The sequence below is a fragment of the Saimiri boliviensis genome, chromosome 12 (genome assembly GCF_048565385.1).
Source record: "Saimiri boliviensis isolate mSaiBol1 chromosome 12, mSaiBol1.pri, whole genome shotgun sequence".
NCBI classification, from domain to species: Eukaryota; Metazoa; Chordata; class Mammalia; order Primates; family Cebidae; genus Saimiri; species Saimiri boliviensis.
The window spans coordinates 99,114,104-99,133,415 of NC_133460.1; the positions used below are offsets into that span (position 1 = coordinate 99,114,104).

The 19,312-nt window shown below is 43.0% G+C and overlaps 1 protein-coding gene and 1 pseudogene across 20 annotated transcripts in view; one reads left to right on the forward strand and one right to left on the reverse strand.

Moving 5' to 3' along the window:
- Nucleotides 1-19,312, reverse strand: part of ABLIM1 (actin binding LIM protein 1) — a 403,495-nt gene that overhangs the window by 221,547 nt on the left and 162,636 nt on the right. Inside the window, exon 1 of one of the 20 annotated variants that reach the window (XM_074382930.1) lies at nt 14,860-16,036. The exons of 17 other annotated variants lie outside the window; for them this stretch is intronic. In XM_074382930.1, the coding sequence (XP_074239031.1) occupies nt 14,860-15,103 (244 nt within the window). In that variant the 5' untranslated portion in view covers nt 15,104-16,036. Of the gene's footprint in view, nt 1-14,859; nt 16,037-19,312 lie in introns of those variants that run through there. 2 more of the 20 variants (XM_074382932.1, XM_074382931.1) reach the window with 2 other exon arrangements.
- Nucleotides 13,408-13,492, forward strand: LOC120362588 (small nucleolar RNA U13; annotated as a pseudogene).

A 19,312-nucleotide genomic window follows, 5' to 3' on the forward strand; every position in this document is an offset into this window, starting at 1 on the left:
GTCTTGAGTCACTGATCACGTTCATCTAAAGATAACAGAGAAAGATTCTAAATAGAACAATATCCTGAAAAGACCAAACATGTTCAGATAGAATATATTTTTTCTCAAGAAAATTAATTACTATTATTATAATTATTATTTTTTTGAGACGGAGTTTCGCTCTTGTTACCCAGGCTGGAGTGCAATGGCGCGATCTCGGCTCACCGCAACCTCCGCCTCCTGGGTTCAAGCAATTCTCCTGCTGCCTCAGCCTCCTGAGTAGCTGGGATTACAGGCACGCACCACCATGCCCAGCTAATTTTTGCAGAGACTAATTTTTTAGTAGAGACGGGGTTTCACCATGTTGACCAGGATGGTCTTGATCTCTTGACCTCGTGATCCACCTGCCTCGGCCTCCCAAAGTGCTGGGATTACAGGCGTGAGCCACTGCGCCTGGCCTCAAGAAAATAAATTATTAACTGGATCATCTTATTATACAAACACAATGGAATTTGCACACATACTATGCCAAAGTACTTCTTCCTTTAAAATATGTAAAAGAGACAACTTAGATTAACTCTTGTAGCAGAGGTCAGAACTACCAACTGCATCATAACTAAATATGCCTCCAAAATGCCTTTTTGGCCTGTGCTTATGTTTTAGGCAGAAGGATGTTACTTATGACCTTTACCAAGCTCTATAAAAATGAGTCATTTTATAATGATACTCTATTGTGTTTACACATATATTACATGGCAGGCATCCCCAAACTACAGCCCGCGGGCCGCATGCGGCCCCCTGAGGCCATTTATCCGGCCCCCCACCACACTTCAGGAAGGGGCACCTCTTTCATTGGTCGTCAGTGAGAGGAGCACAGGATGTGGCAGCCCTACAACGGTCTGAGGGACAGTGAACTGGCCCCCTGTGTAAAAAGTTTGGGGACGCCTGTTACATGGGCTCTCTTTTTACAATCCTAAACAGCTGCATATTGTGATAATGCAACCAAAGATTGTGCTAGTACTCTATGTCACATGCCAAGTTGGCTGTATATTCAAAAGAGATATAGAAGGTAGGTCTCTTCTCTTCCTTTATCTCGCCATCACTAGCAAGATAGAAAACACTCCTCATATGTATTGGATTTGTTGGGATTTGGAGGAGATTAGAGGGAGGATGGCAAGGAAAATATTTTAAACTTAAATTCTTCTTGCTTTTGGATCTGGATTACACAATATTTCTCCTTCCCGAATGAAATATACTAAGAGCACTGAGAAGTTACCAATACGCTTCATTGGCTATTAAATTTGTATACAGAAAAAGCAACTAAGCCACAAGATCAGCATTCAGCCACAGAATCCACAATTGAGAACTGGGTGGGCAAAAATCAAAGGAAGAAATGAAAAGAAACAAATGAATGTTGACCCATTAATGAGGCTAACAATATTTACTGAGCATCTGCAATATGCAAAGCATCACCCTCAAGGGGCCAAAAGTGGTTCAGAGATCAAAGATACCTAAACTAAGTCCTCTACAACCTTACATCTAACTAGGGCAAATAGCTCAAGGACCTAAATAACTCTAAAACAAGGCAGAGAGGGAGTGGAATCAGAGATACTGACAAAACGGTATGAACTTTCAACAGAAGGAATGCTTACCACTCAGCAGGAGAGAAAAGGAAAGCTTCAAGTTGAATGTGGTCCTTGCAACTACAGGAAGAGTTACAGAAGGTTGGCTGGGCTCAACTTCTTTTCACTAGCTGCTGCCACATATAGAAAATGAACTGGATCACTCTTGGTATTTAGATATAGAAGTTAACCAAGAAATGTATTGGATCCTATTTGCATTTTCTTGAAACTCTTTTTTTTTTTTTTTTTTTTTTTTTTTTTTGAGACAGAGTCTTGTTCTGTTGCCAGGCGCCAGGCTGGAGTAGTGCAATCTCAGCTCACTGCAACCTCCACCTCCCAGGTTCAAGCAATTCTCCTGCCTCAGCCTCCCTAGTAGGTGGGACTACAGGCACGTGCCACCACTCCCGGCTAATTTTTGTATTTTAGTAGAGATGGGGTTTCATCATGTTGGCCAGGATGGTCTCGATCTCCTGACCTTGTGATCTGCCCTCCTCAGCCTCCCAAAGTGCTAGGACTACAGGTGTGAGCCACCACACCCGGCCTCTTTAAACTCTTAAACTGATTGAACCACAATCTATGTTAACTCAAGTTCAGCTGAAGTATTATTAAACAAATTCACTTAGTAGTCACATTATGAATATTAGACCAATTGGTGACCTCGAAAATAAGACAGTTAATTAATTAATTAATTTATTTATTTTTGAGACAGGGTTTTACTCTGTCATCCAGGTTGGAGTGCAGTTGCACGATCTCAGCTCACTGCAACCTCCACCTCCTGGGTTCATTAGATTCTCATGCCTTAGTTTCCAAAGTAGCTGGGATTACAGGCATGTGCCACCATGCCTGGCTTATTTTTTTGTATTTTTAGTAGAGATGGGGTTTCACCGTGTTGACCAGGCTGGACTAGAACTTTTGACCTCAAGTGATCTGCCCGCCTCAGCCTTCCAAAGTACTGAGATTACATGCGTGAGCCACCATACTCGGCCTAGGTAGTTATTAAGTAACCACTGCCCCATAGTGTTGCTGGCTACCAAGTGAAGATAGAGTCTGTGCCCTTTAAGAATAAGTACCCAAGGAAAGGATAACAGACCATATCCAGCTACACACTAGAATCACATGATGGCACTTCAGGGAAAAGACTGACATGAAACAGAACTGGGAATTGTCTCACAAGGACAGCAAATATCACACACCCCAGAATATTCTAGCGATGTCAAAAACGACCTTACAAAATGATCTGGATCATGATGGACGGAAAGGGAGACAGCTGAGTGTTGGCCGTGGCCCTAGCTGTTTGACTTTCTTCCCCAGCTCATCTTTATCCCAGGAGATCCCGCTCTATGGCATGAGAATTCTCCCTCTCCACTTGGGCTGCAGGCATACCGTTGTGAGCTAGATTTTTCTGGGCACTGTGAGTCATAATGTCTCTGATGTCCTCTCATTAATTTCGGTTGCTATCTATGGCTACAGAACTTGGATGAGGAAAGATATCTCAATAGCAAACAAACATAACTTGGGGGCCACAGTAAGGCACTTCTAGAAAGTGAATTTAAAAGCCAGCTAAATGACGTCTCAAAGTAAAGGCCCTACTCTCTTTTTATAATGTTTGCAGACCTGTAAGTTGTAAAGTTATAGGCAGTTTTGAGGATTAAGATACAGGATGTAAATAGACATGAATGTACATATGGGATTTCTGTACACATGGGAAAACTGGTTATTTCACTTTGGGGGAATAGCTTTAATTTAATTTGAAATTGTATTAAGTGGTGGGAATGCAAAATAGTGCAGCCACTGTAGAAAACCGTTTCTCAAAAAGTTAAACAGAGAATCACTTTATGACCCAGGATTTCCACTCCTAGGTACATACCCAAGGGCACTGAAAACATATGTTCACACAAAAACTTGTACACCAGTGTTTATAGCAGCATTATTCATAACACCAGAAAGCAGAAACAACACAAATGATCATCAGCTGATGAAAAAATAAAGAAAATGTGATATATCCCTACAATGGGATACTATTCAGACATAAAAAGGAATAAGATACTGATAAATGCTACCACCTCGATGAGCCTTGAAAACATTATGGCAAGTGAAAGAAGCCAGACACAAAAAAACTACAGGTTACATGATTCCAGTGAGATGAAATGTCCAGAATAGGCAAATCCACAAACACGTAAAGGAGATAAGCAGTTGCCAGCAGCTGAGGAATCTGAGTAATCAGGGCTGATTTCTAACTAGCACAGGGTTCTTTTGGGGCTGATAGATGTGCTCTGGGACTAGACAGTGGGAAGGTTGCACAACTTTGTGGTTTTACTAAAATCCACAGGATTGTACATGTTAAAGTGATGAATTTTATGGTGTACTAAACTATATCTCAATTTTAAAATGTATGTAGTACCTTTATTTACCAAACACTGTGTGATAGTCAGAAGAAAACATGAAAACAACCACCCTGCCACTAAGGAGCTTACTAGCAGGTGGGGAGAGACATGCAAATAAGCAGATATAAATAGGCAAGCACAGAGATGCTTGGATGGGCATTTGTGTGGCATACAGCAGAGAGATCTGGAGGTCTGGATAGGGTCCACAGGAAAGTTTCACCTGAGCTGAGTCTCCAACTAAACTTAAAAAAAATTAATAATCCTTTCGTCTTCTCTTTTGTAATATTAAACAGGAAGAGAGGAAGGCCAGGGTCTTAATCTAACACTACCCTCTAATTATACCCCAACCTTAGGAAAGTCATTTACTTCTCTGGGCCTCAATCTCTTACTTCCTATAAAAATGGGGTGTTGGCTGAGCGTGATGGTTCATACCTATAATCCCAGTACTTTGGAAGGCTGAAGCAGGTGGGTTATTTGAGGTCAGGAATTCAAGACTAGCTTGGCCAACACGGTAAAATCCCATCTATACTAAAAATGCAAAATTATTAGCCAGGCGTGGTGGTACACACCTGTAATCCTAGCTACTCAGGAGGCTGAGGCACAGAGAATCTCTGGAATCCAGGAGGCAGAGGCTGTGGTGAGCCAAGATCGCACCAGTGCACTCCAGCCTGGGCAACAGAACAAGACTCTGTCAAATAAATAAAGTAATAAATAATAATGATAAATAATGTGTTGACATCAAAGGTTTATTTCTACCTTTGAGAAGCATCTAGAATCCTCGTGCATATCATATTATAGTCTATCTAAAATCCTGACATATTTCAATGTGAAGGTCACATAAACCTGATTCTGCAAAGGGTTTCTCTAGTGCATTCTGGGTGTGCTGCTTTCTGAGGTTGAGAAAGGAATCTTCCTGCTGGCTACCTCTACACACCCTAACAAACAGCACACAGACTATGCTGCTTTCCTGTTGGCAGCCTTCGTCTTCTATCCCAGGGACAGAATCACCCCTCTGCTGGCCACCTATTCATTCACCTTATATTACCTTCCTACTGGCAGCCTTCAGCATGTAGCCCATAGACGACTCAAGCCTGTGTTAGCAACCTGTCCGCCCTACTGAGTAACACACTAACCATATTCCCTTTTTTTTTTTTTTTTTTTTTGAGATGGAGTTTCACTCTTGTTACCCAGACTGGAGTGCAATGGCGCGATCTCGGCTCACCGCAACCTCCGCCTCCTGGGTTCAGGCAATTCTCCTGCCTCAGCCTCCTGAGTAGCTGGGATTACAGGCACGTGCCACCATGCCCAGCTAATTTTTTGTATTTTTAGTAGAGACGGGGTTTCACTATGTTGACCAGGATGGTCTCGATCTCTTGACCTCGTGATCCACCCGCCTCGGCCTCCCAAAGTGCTGTGATTATAGGATTGAGCCACCGTACCCGGCCCTTTTTTTTTTTTTTTTTTTTTTTTTTTGAGATGGAGTCTCACTCTGTCATCCAGGCTGGAGTGCAGTGGAGCGATCTCGGCTCACTGCAACCTCTGCCTCCCAGGTTCAAGCAATTCTCCGGCCTCAGCCTCCCGAGTAGCTGGAACTATAGGCCCTTGCCACCACATCCAGCTAATTTTTCTATTTTTAGTAGAGACGGGGTTTCACTATATTGGCCAGGCTGGACTTGAACTCCCGACCTCATGATCTGCCCACCTCAGCCTCCCAAAGTGCTGGGATTACAAGTGTGAGCCACCATGCCCAGCCCCCACACAATCCATATTCCCTTTCTGTTAGCAGCGTTGTCTTATACCCAGGGCCATCACAGGTCCACGGCTAATTTGCCAAGTTAACAGGCATCCATCCATAATCATCGGCACTGGGTCATGCCCCAGAATCATTAGGTTCAAAGGACAGGAAGTCAGGGATTTCTATGAAAGTAAGCCACTCTTAGTAAGGTTCAAATGTGTTTAAGCCTGGATTAAAACAATGCCAAACAGTAAACACAGACTGCTTTATCCTCTGACTTTAAATAAGATTCGTTTTTCACACTGCCACATGTGTGCCTATGCAACAACCTTGCATGTTCTTCACATGTACCCCAAAACCTAAAATGCAATAAAAAATACATAAATAAATAACAAATAAGATTCGTTTTGAAGTACATTTAATTAAAATGAATGGGGCATTGCAGCATATTTAGTTACTCAAAGAAATAATTTATATGGGAACAGTTTATGTGAAAATAATTACTTGCTGCCATTCCTAGAGCTAAAAATAAAATAAACAAACAAAACATAAAGCAACCATCAATAAAACAAAAAAAGCTGGACCAAGCAGATTCAGCCAGTGGGACTAGGTGAAAAATGTCTTACCTCTACTTTTTTCTTTCCACTCACAGATCATTGGGCTATTTTCCTCTTACTCATATTTTGGGTAAATCCTATCTATGTTCCAGCTCACATTGCAAATCCTACTTTCTCTTTCCCTTCAGTGATATTTCTTTCCTTTGAAAACTGATTGTATTTGTTATCTAGACAATTATTCAACTTCACACATGTTTGGGTGAGAAGAAAAGGGGCACCCATTTATTGAGCTCCTGCTAAATGCTAGAATTTTTTAAATATGTATTTTCTCACAGGGCTTGTAATACTGCTGCAATGTAGGTAGTATTATCCACATTTTATATACGAGAAAACTAAGACTCAGATGTATTAAGTAACTTGCCCAGGTCACAGAACCACAAAGAGCAGAGCTGGACTTTGGATTTGGCAGTGAGGTCTGACCAGACTTGGAATTTGGCAGTGAGGTCTGACCCCACCGCCCTGAATTTGCAGCCACTTTGTTTTATAGCTTCTCCTGGCCTCGGCCACTCAAAGGCAGGGGGACAATTAAAGGCCGAATTGCATTCTTCTAACATTGCAATTCGATTTCTGCGAACATTCACTCATTCATTTACTCATCACTCACAGCTTTTTTTCCATGCCAGGTACTATCATGGAATAAAAACACGAACGCAGCTCTCTCCTTGCCCAGAGAGGACCTCAGTATATGAAAAGGGAGAAGCTTATAAACAGGCAACATAAAACAAAGATGTGCAGAGGATGCCATGAAAACACAGTGGAGGATGAGGCAAGAGGTAAGATCAGGCCTCCCCAGAGGAGGAAAAGTTTGACCTGCATCCTGCTGGGCCTCAGAAGAACCAGGGAGGCTGTGCCAGGCAGCAGAATTGCACGTACAAAGAGAGCCCCATGTGAAAGGGTCCTTCAAACATCTGTGACAAAGAAGACTGATGTGGGCGTTTGGGGGTTAAGAGTAGGACGTGATCGAAAGGCTTGACCATCAAGGGCTTGAAACACATGATTCTGGGAAATATGATTAAACTAATGGAATGAGAAGCCTAGAGAATTGAACGGGGCTTATTGGTAACTATAAATCAAAGAAAAAATGCAAACTATCTAATGCTTTCCCAAAGAGCTGAAACCTCAAATCCCTCTCCATTCATGCCCTTGCCAAGATGTAGCAGTAACTGGCCACCACCTATCACCTCCAGCCTCAGGAGAATAAAAGTCAAAGTAAGACTGCTGCGTAGGGGGAACCATATCCCGTCTACAAACTAGATGTGGCCCTGAGGACCCAGCATGCTGGAGGAATGGGAGGCCATAGTGCAATGTGTCTCCTTGTCAGCAGCAGTCGCCTGTCACTACTTTGCCTCTCAAAGTAACCTCACCAAAGCCATCAGTTATCAGAGAGCAGGTCTGAGGGCAGGAACCTGATGCTGGTTCTTACAAACTTTCCTGGGATATATTTTTCATGGCTAACTCAAACGCTTCTCTCAAATTGGAGAGCTTTCACACCTGAGTTCCAGGCTTTGCAAGGAATTAAAACCTTTTCCACAACACAGCCTCTCAATGTCATCAGGAAGATGCTATAGAAAAGCTCCACAGTGGCCAGGCGCGGTGGCTCATGTCTGTAATCCAAGCACTTTGGGAGGCTGAGGCGGGTGGATCACAGGAGATCAAGACCATCCTGGCTAACACAGTGAAACCCTGTCTCTACTAAAAATACAAAATAATTAGCCAGGCATGGTGGCAGGTGTCTGCAGTCCCAGTTACTCAGGAGGCTGAGGCAGCGGAATCCCTTGAACCCAGGAGGCGGAGGTTGCAGTGAGCAAAGATCACACCACCGCACTCCAGGCTGGTCGACACAGCAAGACTTTGTCTCAAAAAGAAAAAAAGAAGAGTCAGGAACGGTGGCTCATGCCTGTAAACCCAGCAGTTGAGAGGCCAAGGAGGGCAGATAACAAGGTCAGGAGTTCGAGACCAGCCTGGCCAACATAGTGCAACCCTGTCTCTACTAGAAAAAAAAAAATACAAAAATTAGCCGGGTGTGGTGGTGCACACCTGTAATCCCAGATACTCAGGAGGCTGAGGTAGGAAGGCAGAGGTTGCAGTGAGCCGAGATTATGCCACTGCACTCTAGCCTTGGCAACAGAGTGAGACTCTGTCTCAAGCAAAAAAAAAAAAAAAAAGAAAGAAAGAAAGAAAGAAAGAAAACAAAAAAATGAAAAGCTCTACAGCATCTTGAAGAATATGCTGTCTTCACACTGTTGACAACAAAGCCATTTGTGGCGTTTGGCCTACTATGCCCAAGACGCTTCCCCTAGCCCTCTGACATACAGGCCTGGGGTTGTGGATTAGTGAATGGGGTAAGAAGAGCCCATTAAAAGAAAAAAATTACAGTGTTCTATGTTCTGCTTAGTTTTGAAAACAGATTGCTGCTGCTTTAAGAAACAATAATGCGGCTGGGCACGGTGGCTCAAGCCTGTAATCCCAGCACTTTGGGAGGCCGAGGCGGGTGGATCACGAGGTCGAGAGATCGAGACCATCCTGGTCAACATGGTGAAACACCGTCTCTACTAAAAATACAAAAAATTAGCTGGGCATGGTGGCACGTGCCTGTAATCCCAGCTACTCAGGAGGCTGAGGCAGGAGAATTGCCTGAACCCAGGAGGCGGAGGTTGCGGTGAGCCAAGATCGCGCCATTGCACTCCAGCCTGGGTAACAAGAGCGAAACTCCGTCTCAAAAAAAAAAAAAAAAAAAGAAACAATAATGTACCCAACAGGTTCTCTCAGTTATGTGATAATCTGAGTATCTGGGTCTCGGGAGACCATCCCAAGGGAAGACAAGCCCTGGGTGTGCCGCACCTCACAGAAAGGTCCCAGCAGGTGCCTGGATCAGAGATGAACCACCGTTCTATCTTCTGGGATATGAACTGCTTCTCCAGGGAGGGGACTGCCAAGTCTACTCTGGTCCCTGCTTTCCAGTCCAGAACATTCTGCTTTGGGATTTGGACTCAGCTGACAACATAATCACTGAATCCTCTCCAGATATCCTTGGGGCTTTTGATAACAATGCCAGACTCTTCTTATTTGTCAAGAAGATAATTGCCCTAAATATGTTCTTCCATTTGTACAAGACCCAAACACTCCAAAGGACGGAAAGAAACACAGGTTCAAAAACTTCACTCTAGCTGGGCGCCATGGCTCACACCTGTAATCCCAGCACTTTGGGAGGCAGAGGTGGGCAGATCACCTGAGGTCAGGAGTTCAAGACCAGCCTGACCAACATAGAGAAATCCTGTCTCTACTAAAAATAAAAAATTAGCTGGGCATGGTGACACATGACTGTAATCCTGGCAACCAGAGAGGCTGAGGCAGGAGAATCACTTGAACCCAGGAGGTGGAGGTTGTGGTGAGCTGAGATCACGCCATTGCACTCCAGTCTGGGCAATAAAAGCCAAACTCTGTCTCGGGGGGAAAAAAAAAAAAAAACAAAAAAACAACTTCACCCTAATTTCCTACAGTAGAGTAAGGGAACATTCCATACAGATAGCTTGTATTTACGAGCTCAAGGAAGGAAATCTTTGCTAATTTTCCTGGCAACAACTATTTACTTTATGGGAGTCTTCAAATTTGAGCTGCTGAAGTACTTAATTAGCAATAGCATTTATAAACTTAGGTGTGCCAGCGTTCAGCATACCTCATGAACGACCCACTCATGCTCCTCGGGCTGAGGCAGAATGGTATCGTTGTTGAGACCATGAACCTGGGTGTCAGGCAGACCTGGGCCCAAATCGAGTACTTTAGTGACCTTTGGCAGGTCTCCTAACTGCATATGCCCCAGTTTCCTTCTCTGCAAAATGAAATAAAAGTAATTCCTGCTTTGTTGAGTTACTGAGTTTTCCATGTCAAACATGGAAAAATCATAACACTTGGCACAGGCCAGTGTGGTAGCTTGCACCTATAATCTCAACACTTTGGGAAGCTGAAGCAGGAAGACTGTTTAATGCTCAGAAGTTTGAAACCAGCCTGGACAACCCTGTTTCTACAAATAAACAAACAAACAAACAAATACCAAAGAATTAGCCAGAAACGGTAGCATGTGCCTGTGGTCCCAGCTACATGAGAGGCTGAGGCAAGAGGATCACTTGAGCCCAAGTGGTGAAGGCTGCAGCCAGCCCTGTTCATACCACTGCACTCCAGCCAGAGAGACAGAGGGAAAGCCTGTCTCTAAAACAAAGCCAAACCATGAAAGAAGCTTATCACAATGTTTGAGATGTAGCAGGCCCCCAGTGAATGACAGATGTTCTTCTAAAACAGTACTACATCTACAACCAGAAGCTGCAGAGGCTGTTTTGTACGTTCACTGATCTATTTCACTGATACGTGTTCACTGACATATTTTTGCAGAAGCTGTTTTGTATGTTTACTGATAAATTTGTTTTGTCCACTTTTCCCATCTTCTTGCTAATTCATTGCTGTTGTGAAATGAGGAAAACAATTTCTTCCCTTGCAACATCCAAGGGTTGTTTTGAGCATGACAAAGGACAGATACGCATGGGGACACTTGGAAAATCAAGGAGCCCAGCACAACTCCAAGCAGGGGTTGAGCACCAGACAATGACAGGAAGCTGCAGCATCTTGAGATCTTTCTGGCAGCTGCAGGAGGCCTTTGCTAAATATTCCCAAGCACCCTGCCAGGAGCTGCTCCTGAACTCTCTGGTGCTTCATAGCACAGAAACAAGCATGGCTGCAGGAGGGCGCACTTCCTCCAGGCACCTGTCCTGGAGGATGCTTGAGCATACAGTGACTTCCTGGGAACCCCATGTCCTGTGCTGCATCTATAGTCCTGGGTCTCTATTGTTTCACAGTGTGGAAGGCAAACAATAGAAATCACTATTTTTAACAACAATAAATGATTTTTTCTTATTTTTTAAATGCAGCTTCTGTAGAGACTGTCCAAAATGACTAATGCTGACTATATTGCAAGTCTATTATTATTACTGAAATTAACATTTAGTGGATGCTTTTGTGTGCCACTATACTGAACACTTTGATATGCAAGTTCTCATCCTTTAAATTTATTTTTATCTTTATTTACAATTTTTAAAATTGAGATAGGGTCTTGCAATGTTGCCCAGGCTGAACTCCTGGGCCCAAATGATCCTTCTGCCTCAGCCTCTCAAATAGCTGGTACTATAGGCACATGCCACCATGCCCAGCCAGGTTCTCATTTAGTCCTCATAATCAATACTACCCTTAGACATGGGCAAGCAGAGCCCTGCCCTAACCCCATTCTTGCCTCGAAAATGTCTAAGTGTGCTCTGGTACCTGGGATTGCTGGGGCCAGCAGTGCTGTCTGGATGAGGAATCTGAGCCTCCTCTTCACAGATTTCTCTAGTGATCCTCTGCACCTCTCCCATGCTGTGCAAGGGGTTGGCCAGATGCCCCAAGGAGCCCAAGAGTCAATGGAGTTTCTTGGGGCCCTGGAGCTGGCTCCATTCTAGGTTACAAGCCTAGCAAGCAATCACTACCTCAGGCTGGTGTGGCATTTCTTTCCCATGATTGAAAAAGATTTAGCTCTTGACACACTGATTTGGGGTGACTTAAATTGTTTATACAGATAGGAGCCCTACAAAAAATATTTGCCCAGGGCCCCATCTACTCTAGGGATAGGCCTGCTCAAAGCAGTCATATAAGGTATGCATTCCCTGTCTACCTTACAGACAGAGAAATGCACTTGGAATCACTAACTTCCCTAAGAAACACATTTACAAAGTAGAAGAGCTGGGGGTCAAACTCTGGAATGTCCAACCTCAAAGCCACACTCTTAACTAATCTCCCAGATTTCCTTATCTGCCTCCACTAAGATATGGATATCCCAATGAGATTACCTTTCCTGTATCCAGAACTCTCTCCGATACCTTAATTCTCTCACAGGGACTGCTGATAAGTCACTATCCAGCATACTTTCATTCAACTACAGCTTACCTGGCTTCCCCTTGCCTTCCTGCCTCCTCCTCCCAACAGATCTTATCTCTTTCAAGAGCAACAGTGGCTCATTCCAAACACATCTGATTTGAGTCTCTTTGAGTAGAAACATTCCATAGAAGCACTGAAGTCATTCACAATAAAGTGTTAGCTCCAGCAGAAATCTACATGTTTCATTTTTATTCCTATTTGTGGAATAAAACACTTTTCTCCTCAATAAAGGGATTCTAGGTATCCACTAGTATGAGGATCTGATTTTTGAGGGAAGTGTCCCTCGCTGCAATAGGCATGATCAGCGGGTTCAGAACAAAGTTCTTAGCATAGCTTGTAAGCATGCTGGGCAGAAGGCACAGTTTCTCCATTCCCACTCCCTGCTCCCCTAAAAAGAGATGCGGCCTGGGATCATGAAAAGAAGACTGTTCAGAGTAAGAGATAAGGAGCTGTCACCATCAGCAGCCGTTGGAGTCAATATCCTGTTCTCCCTGAGCACTGATCTGCTTGTCAGCCCTCTCTGTCCCAGCCAAAGCTCTGTGTATCACAGCGAGATACCGCTTCACATCCACTAGGATGGCTGGAATAAAAAAGTCAGATAAGGCAGGGCACAGTGACTCACGCCTATAATCCCAGCACTTTGGGAAGCGGAGGCAGGCCGATCACCTGAAGTCAGGAGTTTGAGACCAGCCTGGCTAACATGGTGAAACCCCATTTCTACTAAAAATACAAAATTAGCCAGGTGGGGTGGCACATGCCTGTAATCCCAACTACTTGGGAGGCTGAGGCAGGAGAATCACTTGAACTTGGGAGGCAGAGGTTGCAGTGAGCCGAGATTGTGCTGCTGCACTCCAGCCTGAGCAACATAGAAAAACTCCATCCCCCCACAAAAAGTCACATAATAGTAAATGCTGCCAAGGATGTGGAGAAACTGGGAGCTTCATTTGCTGCTGGTGGGAATGTAAAAGGGAGCAGTTACTTTGTAAAATAATCTAGAAGTCCTTCGGAAGGTAAAATACAGCGTTTTTATATGATCCAGAAATTCCACTCCCAGATATATACCCAAGAGTTCTGAACATAGCCTATGTCCACATAAAAACTTGTATATAATGATCCTTTTGATGTGTTCATGCACTCATGTGTGAGGAATGCCACCCTCAAACCTTGTTATGACATTGACACATTACCCATCTGACATGAAAAAAAGAAAAAAACCTTTTATATGGATATGCATGGGGCATTATTCATAACAGCCAAGAGTTGGAAACAACCCAAATGACCATCAGCTGGTGAAAGGAGAAACAAAATGTGAAATATCCATACAGTGAAATGGTATTTGGCCATAACCAGGAATAAAGTGCTGACACGTGCTACAACGTGGGAGAACCCTGAAAACACACTAAGTGAAAGAAGCCATAAAAGAAAGACCACATATTATAAATTCCATTCCCTTGAAATATCCAGAATAGGGAAACCTAAGAGGCAGAAAGTAGATTTTGATTTCTTAAGGCTGGGAGGTGGGGGTAAAGTTGTTGAGGTGGGGAGGCAATAGCTAAAGAGTACAGGTTTTCTTTCTGAGGCAATGAAAATATTCGCCATGGTGATGGCTGCACATATCAGTTACATAATAAAACCCACTGAACTGTATACTTTAAATGGGTGAATTTTACAGCATATGAATTATCACTCAACAATGCTATTGAAAGCTGCAACAAAACAGAACATCTTAACTCCCTTACTTCAGCTAAACTGAATCCAATCCAACTCTGGCTGTCCAAGAATGATGAGGAATATGTTATACTTCCTGGTTTATTTGATTCAACTTCATACATTTGTAGGAACCACGGCTAATCGCCTTCTGCTTCCTGTACTAATTCTAGTGCTGACTTTGACAAGGCGTGAGCAGTTGGGTAGGTATCAACTTCATCAATAAAGGCACCATGATAACTTCCAGGTCTGCAAACTCCCAAGTGCAATAACTCTATCCTCAGAGTGGGCCTTCTCCACCTCTTTCCCAGGCAGAGGGATGACTGACATGTTTTAATGAGCTTCACTGAAAAGAAGCCTCAACAAGTTCTATGGATATTAAAAGGCTTTTTATTTTTTATTTTTTTAGAACATTTCACAAGATGAGTGCTCCCTACACAATGACACAATTTGGAGCTCAGCTTTACTTTGGTCATCTTTTGCTGGTGTCTATCTCCGGCCTTGACTATTTCCTTTCCATTTATTCTTTGTCATATGAAAGGACAGCATCTATGGATAGAGATCTTTCTTTTCCATTATACTTCCTATTACTGACAATTATTCATACAATGTTTGGAAACAGATACATTTGTTACTGAAGATCATAAAATCCTGGACAAAAATACCCTTGGAATTTAGCTCCATAGCTGTACTTATGTTACATTCTCCATCTCTCCCACCCTCACCCCCATTAATTATATATTAAAGATAGTGTTTCCTTTGAGAACACATTACGGAAGAATGAGCTGGATAGTACTCTCTTAATTACGCCAATCACAAAAGACAAAACCATGTCCAGAGTGGGTTATTTTACTTACCAAAAGGATCAGCGCTGTTACATATGTGCCCACGTGGGCAGTAGTCCTCGGGACAAAGATACAGCAAATGAGTGACAGTGGCACGCCTGTGAGCGGGGAAGGAGGTCCCAGAGACCCTCCAGTCCTCAACAGTTGGTCTCTTTCGGTTCGAGCCCCTGGCACTGGTTCTCTCAGATGAGGTGACTTTGCCTTTCTCAGAGCTGCACAATTTCCCCAGACACTTGAGGCCAAGGAAGGAAGGCATCTTGGCATAGATTCCCAAGAAATGAGAAATGGGCAGCAGGAGCTCAAGGAGCGGAGTTGCCCCTCAATGCTCTCCGTTCCCCTGGCTCCTTACTGTCTCCTTTTCTCACTGCCCAGCAAAGAAGATTAAGGGAGATGTATTTAAGTGATTACCCTCAACAGCTTAGGGCCCTATATTCCCGGTCAGATGACTAGGTGCAGAAACAGCCACTGCCAGCAACTTGAGCCTGTCAGTCTCAAGCATGAATGCATATTTGAAAGTTAGATTAATATCCAGAACAAGAGAAAGAATATAGCTGCAATATCTAAAAGAATTCTCCTGCAAATACTCCTAGAATATTCAGTATCATCTGGTAAGAGTACTGAGAATAGGGGTAGGGATATATGCACATATCTTATGTAATCCAAAAATGTCTATCAGAAAAATCCCAGGGTAATAATTCCAAGTTCTCCAGTATTTCAGATCTCACAGGTGGGGTGGGTGGGGGGCTCGATTCAAGATCCACTGCTTTAACTCATGATAAATCCAGCTCTAGGCCATAGTAAACAATCATTTCCTTTCCATTTTCTAGAGGGGGACCCCTCCTCTTAGTACTAGGAAAATCCTTCTGCCTCATTCCATTAAGCCAATGTTTACTGTCTTAAAGTTGTTTCATGTGTTTTCTGTGATTGCAGAATGATATGATGGAGACAGAATTAATGTGTAGGTAGCTTTGGGTTTTCACAAAATTACAAGGTAGCAGGACCTTCACGGAATTAGTATATTGAAATAAAAAGGACAACCTCAGTAATCATTTACCCTTTTTTTTTTTTTTTTAACTACCTCATATTCTTTTTTTTTTTTTTTAATTGCATTTTAGGTTTTGGGGTACATGTGAAGAACATGCAAGATTGTTGCATAGGTACACACGTGGCAGTGTGATTTGCTGCCTTTCTCCCCTTCACCTATATCTGTCATTTCTCCCCATGCTATTCCCCCAACTCCCCACCCCCCGTCCCTCCCCTATTTCCCCCCAACAGACTCCAGTGTGTAGTGCTCCCCTCCCTGTGTCCATGTGTTCTCATTGTTCAACACCCGCCCATGAGTGAGAACATGTGGTGTTTGATTTTCTGCTCTTGTGTCAGTTTGCTGAGAATAATGGTTTCCAGGTTCATCCATGTCCCTACAAAGGACACAAACTCATCATTTTTGATGGCTGTGTAATATTCCATGGTATATATGTGCCACATTTTCCCTGTCCAGTCTGTCATCGATGGGCATTTGGGTTGGTTCCAGGTCTTTGCTATTGTAAGCTGTGCTGCAATGAACATTCGTGTGCATGTGTCCTTATAGTAGAACGATTTATAATTCTTTGGATATATACCCAGTGATGGGATTGCTGGGTCAAATGGAATTTCTATTTCTAGGTCCTTGAGGAATTGCCACACTGTCTTCCACAATGGTTGAACTAATTTACACTCCCACCAACAGTGTAAAAGTGTTCCTATTTCTCCACATCCTCTCCAGCATCTGTTGTTTCCAGATTTCTTAATGATCGCCATTCTAACTGGCGTGAGATGATATCTCAATGTGGTTTTGATTTGCATTTCTCTAATGACCAATGATGATGAGCATTTTTTCATACATTTGTTGGCCTCATGTATGTCTTCTTTTGTAAAACAGCATGGTACTGGTACCAAAACAGAGATATAGACCAATGGAACAGAAAAGAGGCCTCAGAGGCAACACAACATATCTACAACCATCCGATGTTTGACAAACCTGACAAAAACAAGCAACGGGGAAAGGATTTAATAAATGGTGTTGGGAAAACTGGCTAGCCATGTGCAGAAAGCAAAAAATGGACCACTTCCTGACACCTTACACTAAAATTAACTCCAGATGGATTAAAGACTTAAACATAAGACCTAACACCATAAAAACCCTAGAAGAAAATCTCTAGGCAAAAACATTCAGGACATAGGCATAGGCAAGGACTTCATGACCAAAACACCAAAAGCACTGGCAACAAAAGCCAAAATAGACAAATGGGACCTAATCAAACTCCACAGCTTCTGCACGGCAAAAGAAACGCTCATTAGAGTGAACTGGCAACCAACAGAATGAGAAAAAATTTTTGCAGTTTACCCATCTGACAAAGAGCTGATATCCAGAATTCACAAAGAACTAAAACAGATTTACAAGAAAAAAACAAACAAGTCCATTCAAAAGTGGGCAAAGGATATGAACAGACACTTTACAATCATTTACTCTTTAACATCCACACAGTAAGATGAAGTACAATATGTGACCATCACAACCATACAAAAATCACAAGTGAAAATGAATAAACCCATACTCCTTCTGTCATTAGGCTATTAGGTTCTAACACAAATTTCTTCTCACTAAAACCCTAGAATAGAATTATAGAGTTGACAAGGCCATCAGAGGTAATCTAGTCCAGTAGTTCCCAAATATTGCTGTGCATAAGAATCATCTGTAGGCCACATGTGGTTGCTCACATCTGTAATCCTAGCACTTTGGGAGGGTGAGGCGGGAGGATTGCTCGAGGCCCAGTTCAACACCAGCCCTGGAAACATAGCAAGACTCTGTCTCTACAGAAAAATAAATATATAAATAAAACATTAGCCAAGTGTGGTGTCCTGCATCTGCAGTTCCAGCTACTTGGGAGACTGAGGCAGGAAGATTGCTTGAGCCCAGGAGTTTGAGGTTACAGTGAGCCACAATTGTGCCACTGTACTCCCAGGTTACTGGGCAAGACTCTGTCTCAAAAAATTAAAAAAAAAAAAACTGTAGAACTTTTGAAAAAACATATTAAAAAAATTGGAGATTCTTTGTACATAGAGGTCGGGAACTTATGTTTCTAAATGTTCTCCAGACTAGTGCCAGCACTCAGGAAGCAATGATCTATGCCAGCCTTTAAGATAAGAAAGGTAAGTCTCAGAGAAGATGTGACTTTCTCACGACAATGCAGAAAGCCTAGGGTGGAGCCAGGTCTTCTTACTCCCAAGCCAATAATGTGCTAGAATTATTCTATGCCAGTGGGAAGCATGGTGGGAATGGAAGAAACGGACACTGTCTAGAGGCACTCAGACTGAGGCAGACTTGGGGAAAGCAGAAACACAGGACTTCCACCACTACCAAAGTCACATCTCAAAATTTCTGCTCCAAAATTCTGGGAATTAAGCCCAACACCAACCTCCGAAGTCTTCCTCCAAAAACAGTTTATAAAGCAGGTAAAACAATCTGTCTGTGTTCTTTTCCCTGCTTGCCTATTTTGAAGACCCTTCAGATATACAATGTAAGATGTTCTATCAATGCTTCTCAAAAGGTGAGTGAGGGATAAAAGACGACACATTGGGTGCAGCGTACACTGCTTGGATGATGTGTGCACCAACATCTCAGAAATCACCACTAAAGAATTTATCTATGTAACCAAACATCACCTGTTCCTCCAAAACTATTGAAATTAAAATATATATATATATATATATTTACAACTGGAAAAAAAAAGTAGCATTCATTCATCCAAAAAAAAAGAATATATTTCCCAAAATGTGATTTCTGGCCGCGTTTGTTTGAGAAGCAGATCCCTGAGGCCCACCTCAGCCCTACTAGGTTCTTCTAAAGTGTTTTCTAATAAACACTGCAGTGTGGGAAGCTCTGCCTTTCACCGTTAATTCTTTCTTGTTGGGTTTCCTAGAGCTCTGCTCTTTGCAAACTGAGAACCTGAGCAGCTACTTGCTTATATGTGTTTACATAGTCTTTTTGTGAAATATACATGTGCTTCTATAGAGAAACATAATGCAGCCACTTTAAGCGCAGGATCTAGAACACAGCAACACACATAGACTTTGGACAGAAAAAAGATTGTTTCCTTCAAACCCAGCATCATCCTTACCAAGAAAAAGGGTAACTAGGCCAGGTGCAGTGGCTCACACCTATAATCCCATCACTTTGGGTGGCTGAGGCAGGCAGATCACCTGAGGTCAGGAGTTTAAGACCAGCCTGACTAACATGGTGAAACCCCATCTCTACTAAAAATTTTTAAAAATTAGCTGGGTGTGGTGGTGGGCACCTGTAATCCCAGGTAATTGGGAGACTGAGGCAGGAGAATTGCTTAAACCTGGGAGGTGGAGGTTGCAGTGGGCTGAGATTGTGCCACTGCACTCCAGCCTAGGTCACAGAGCAAGACTTCATCTCAAAAAA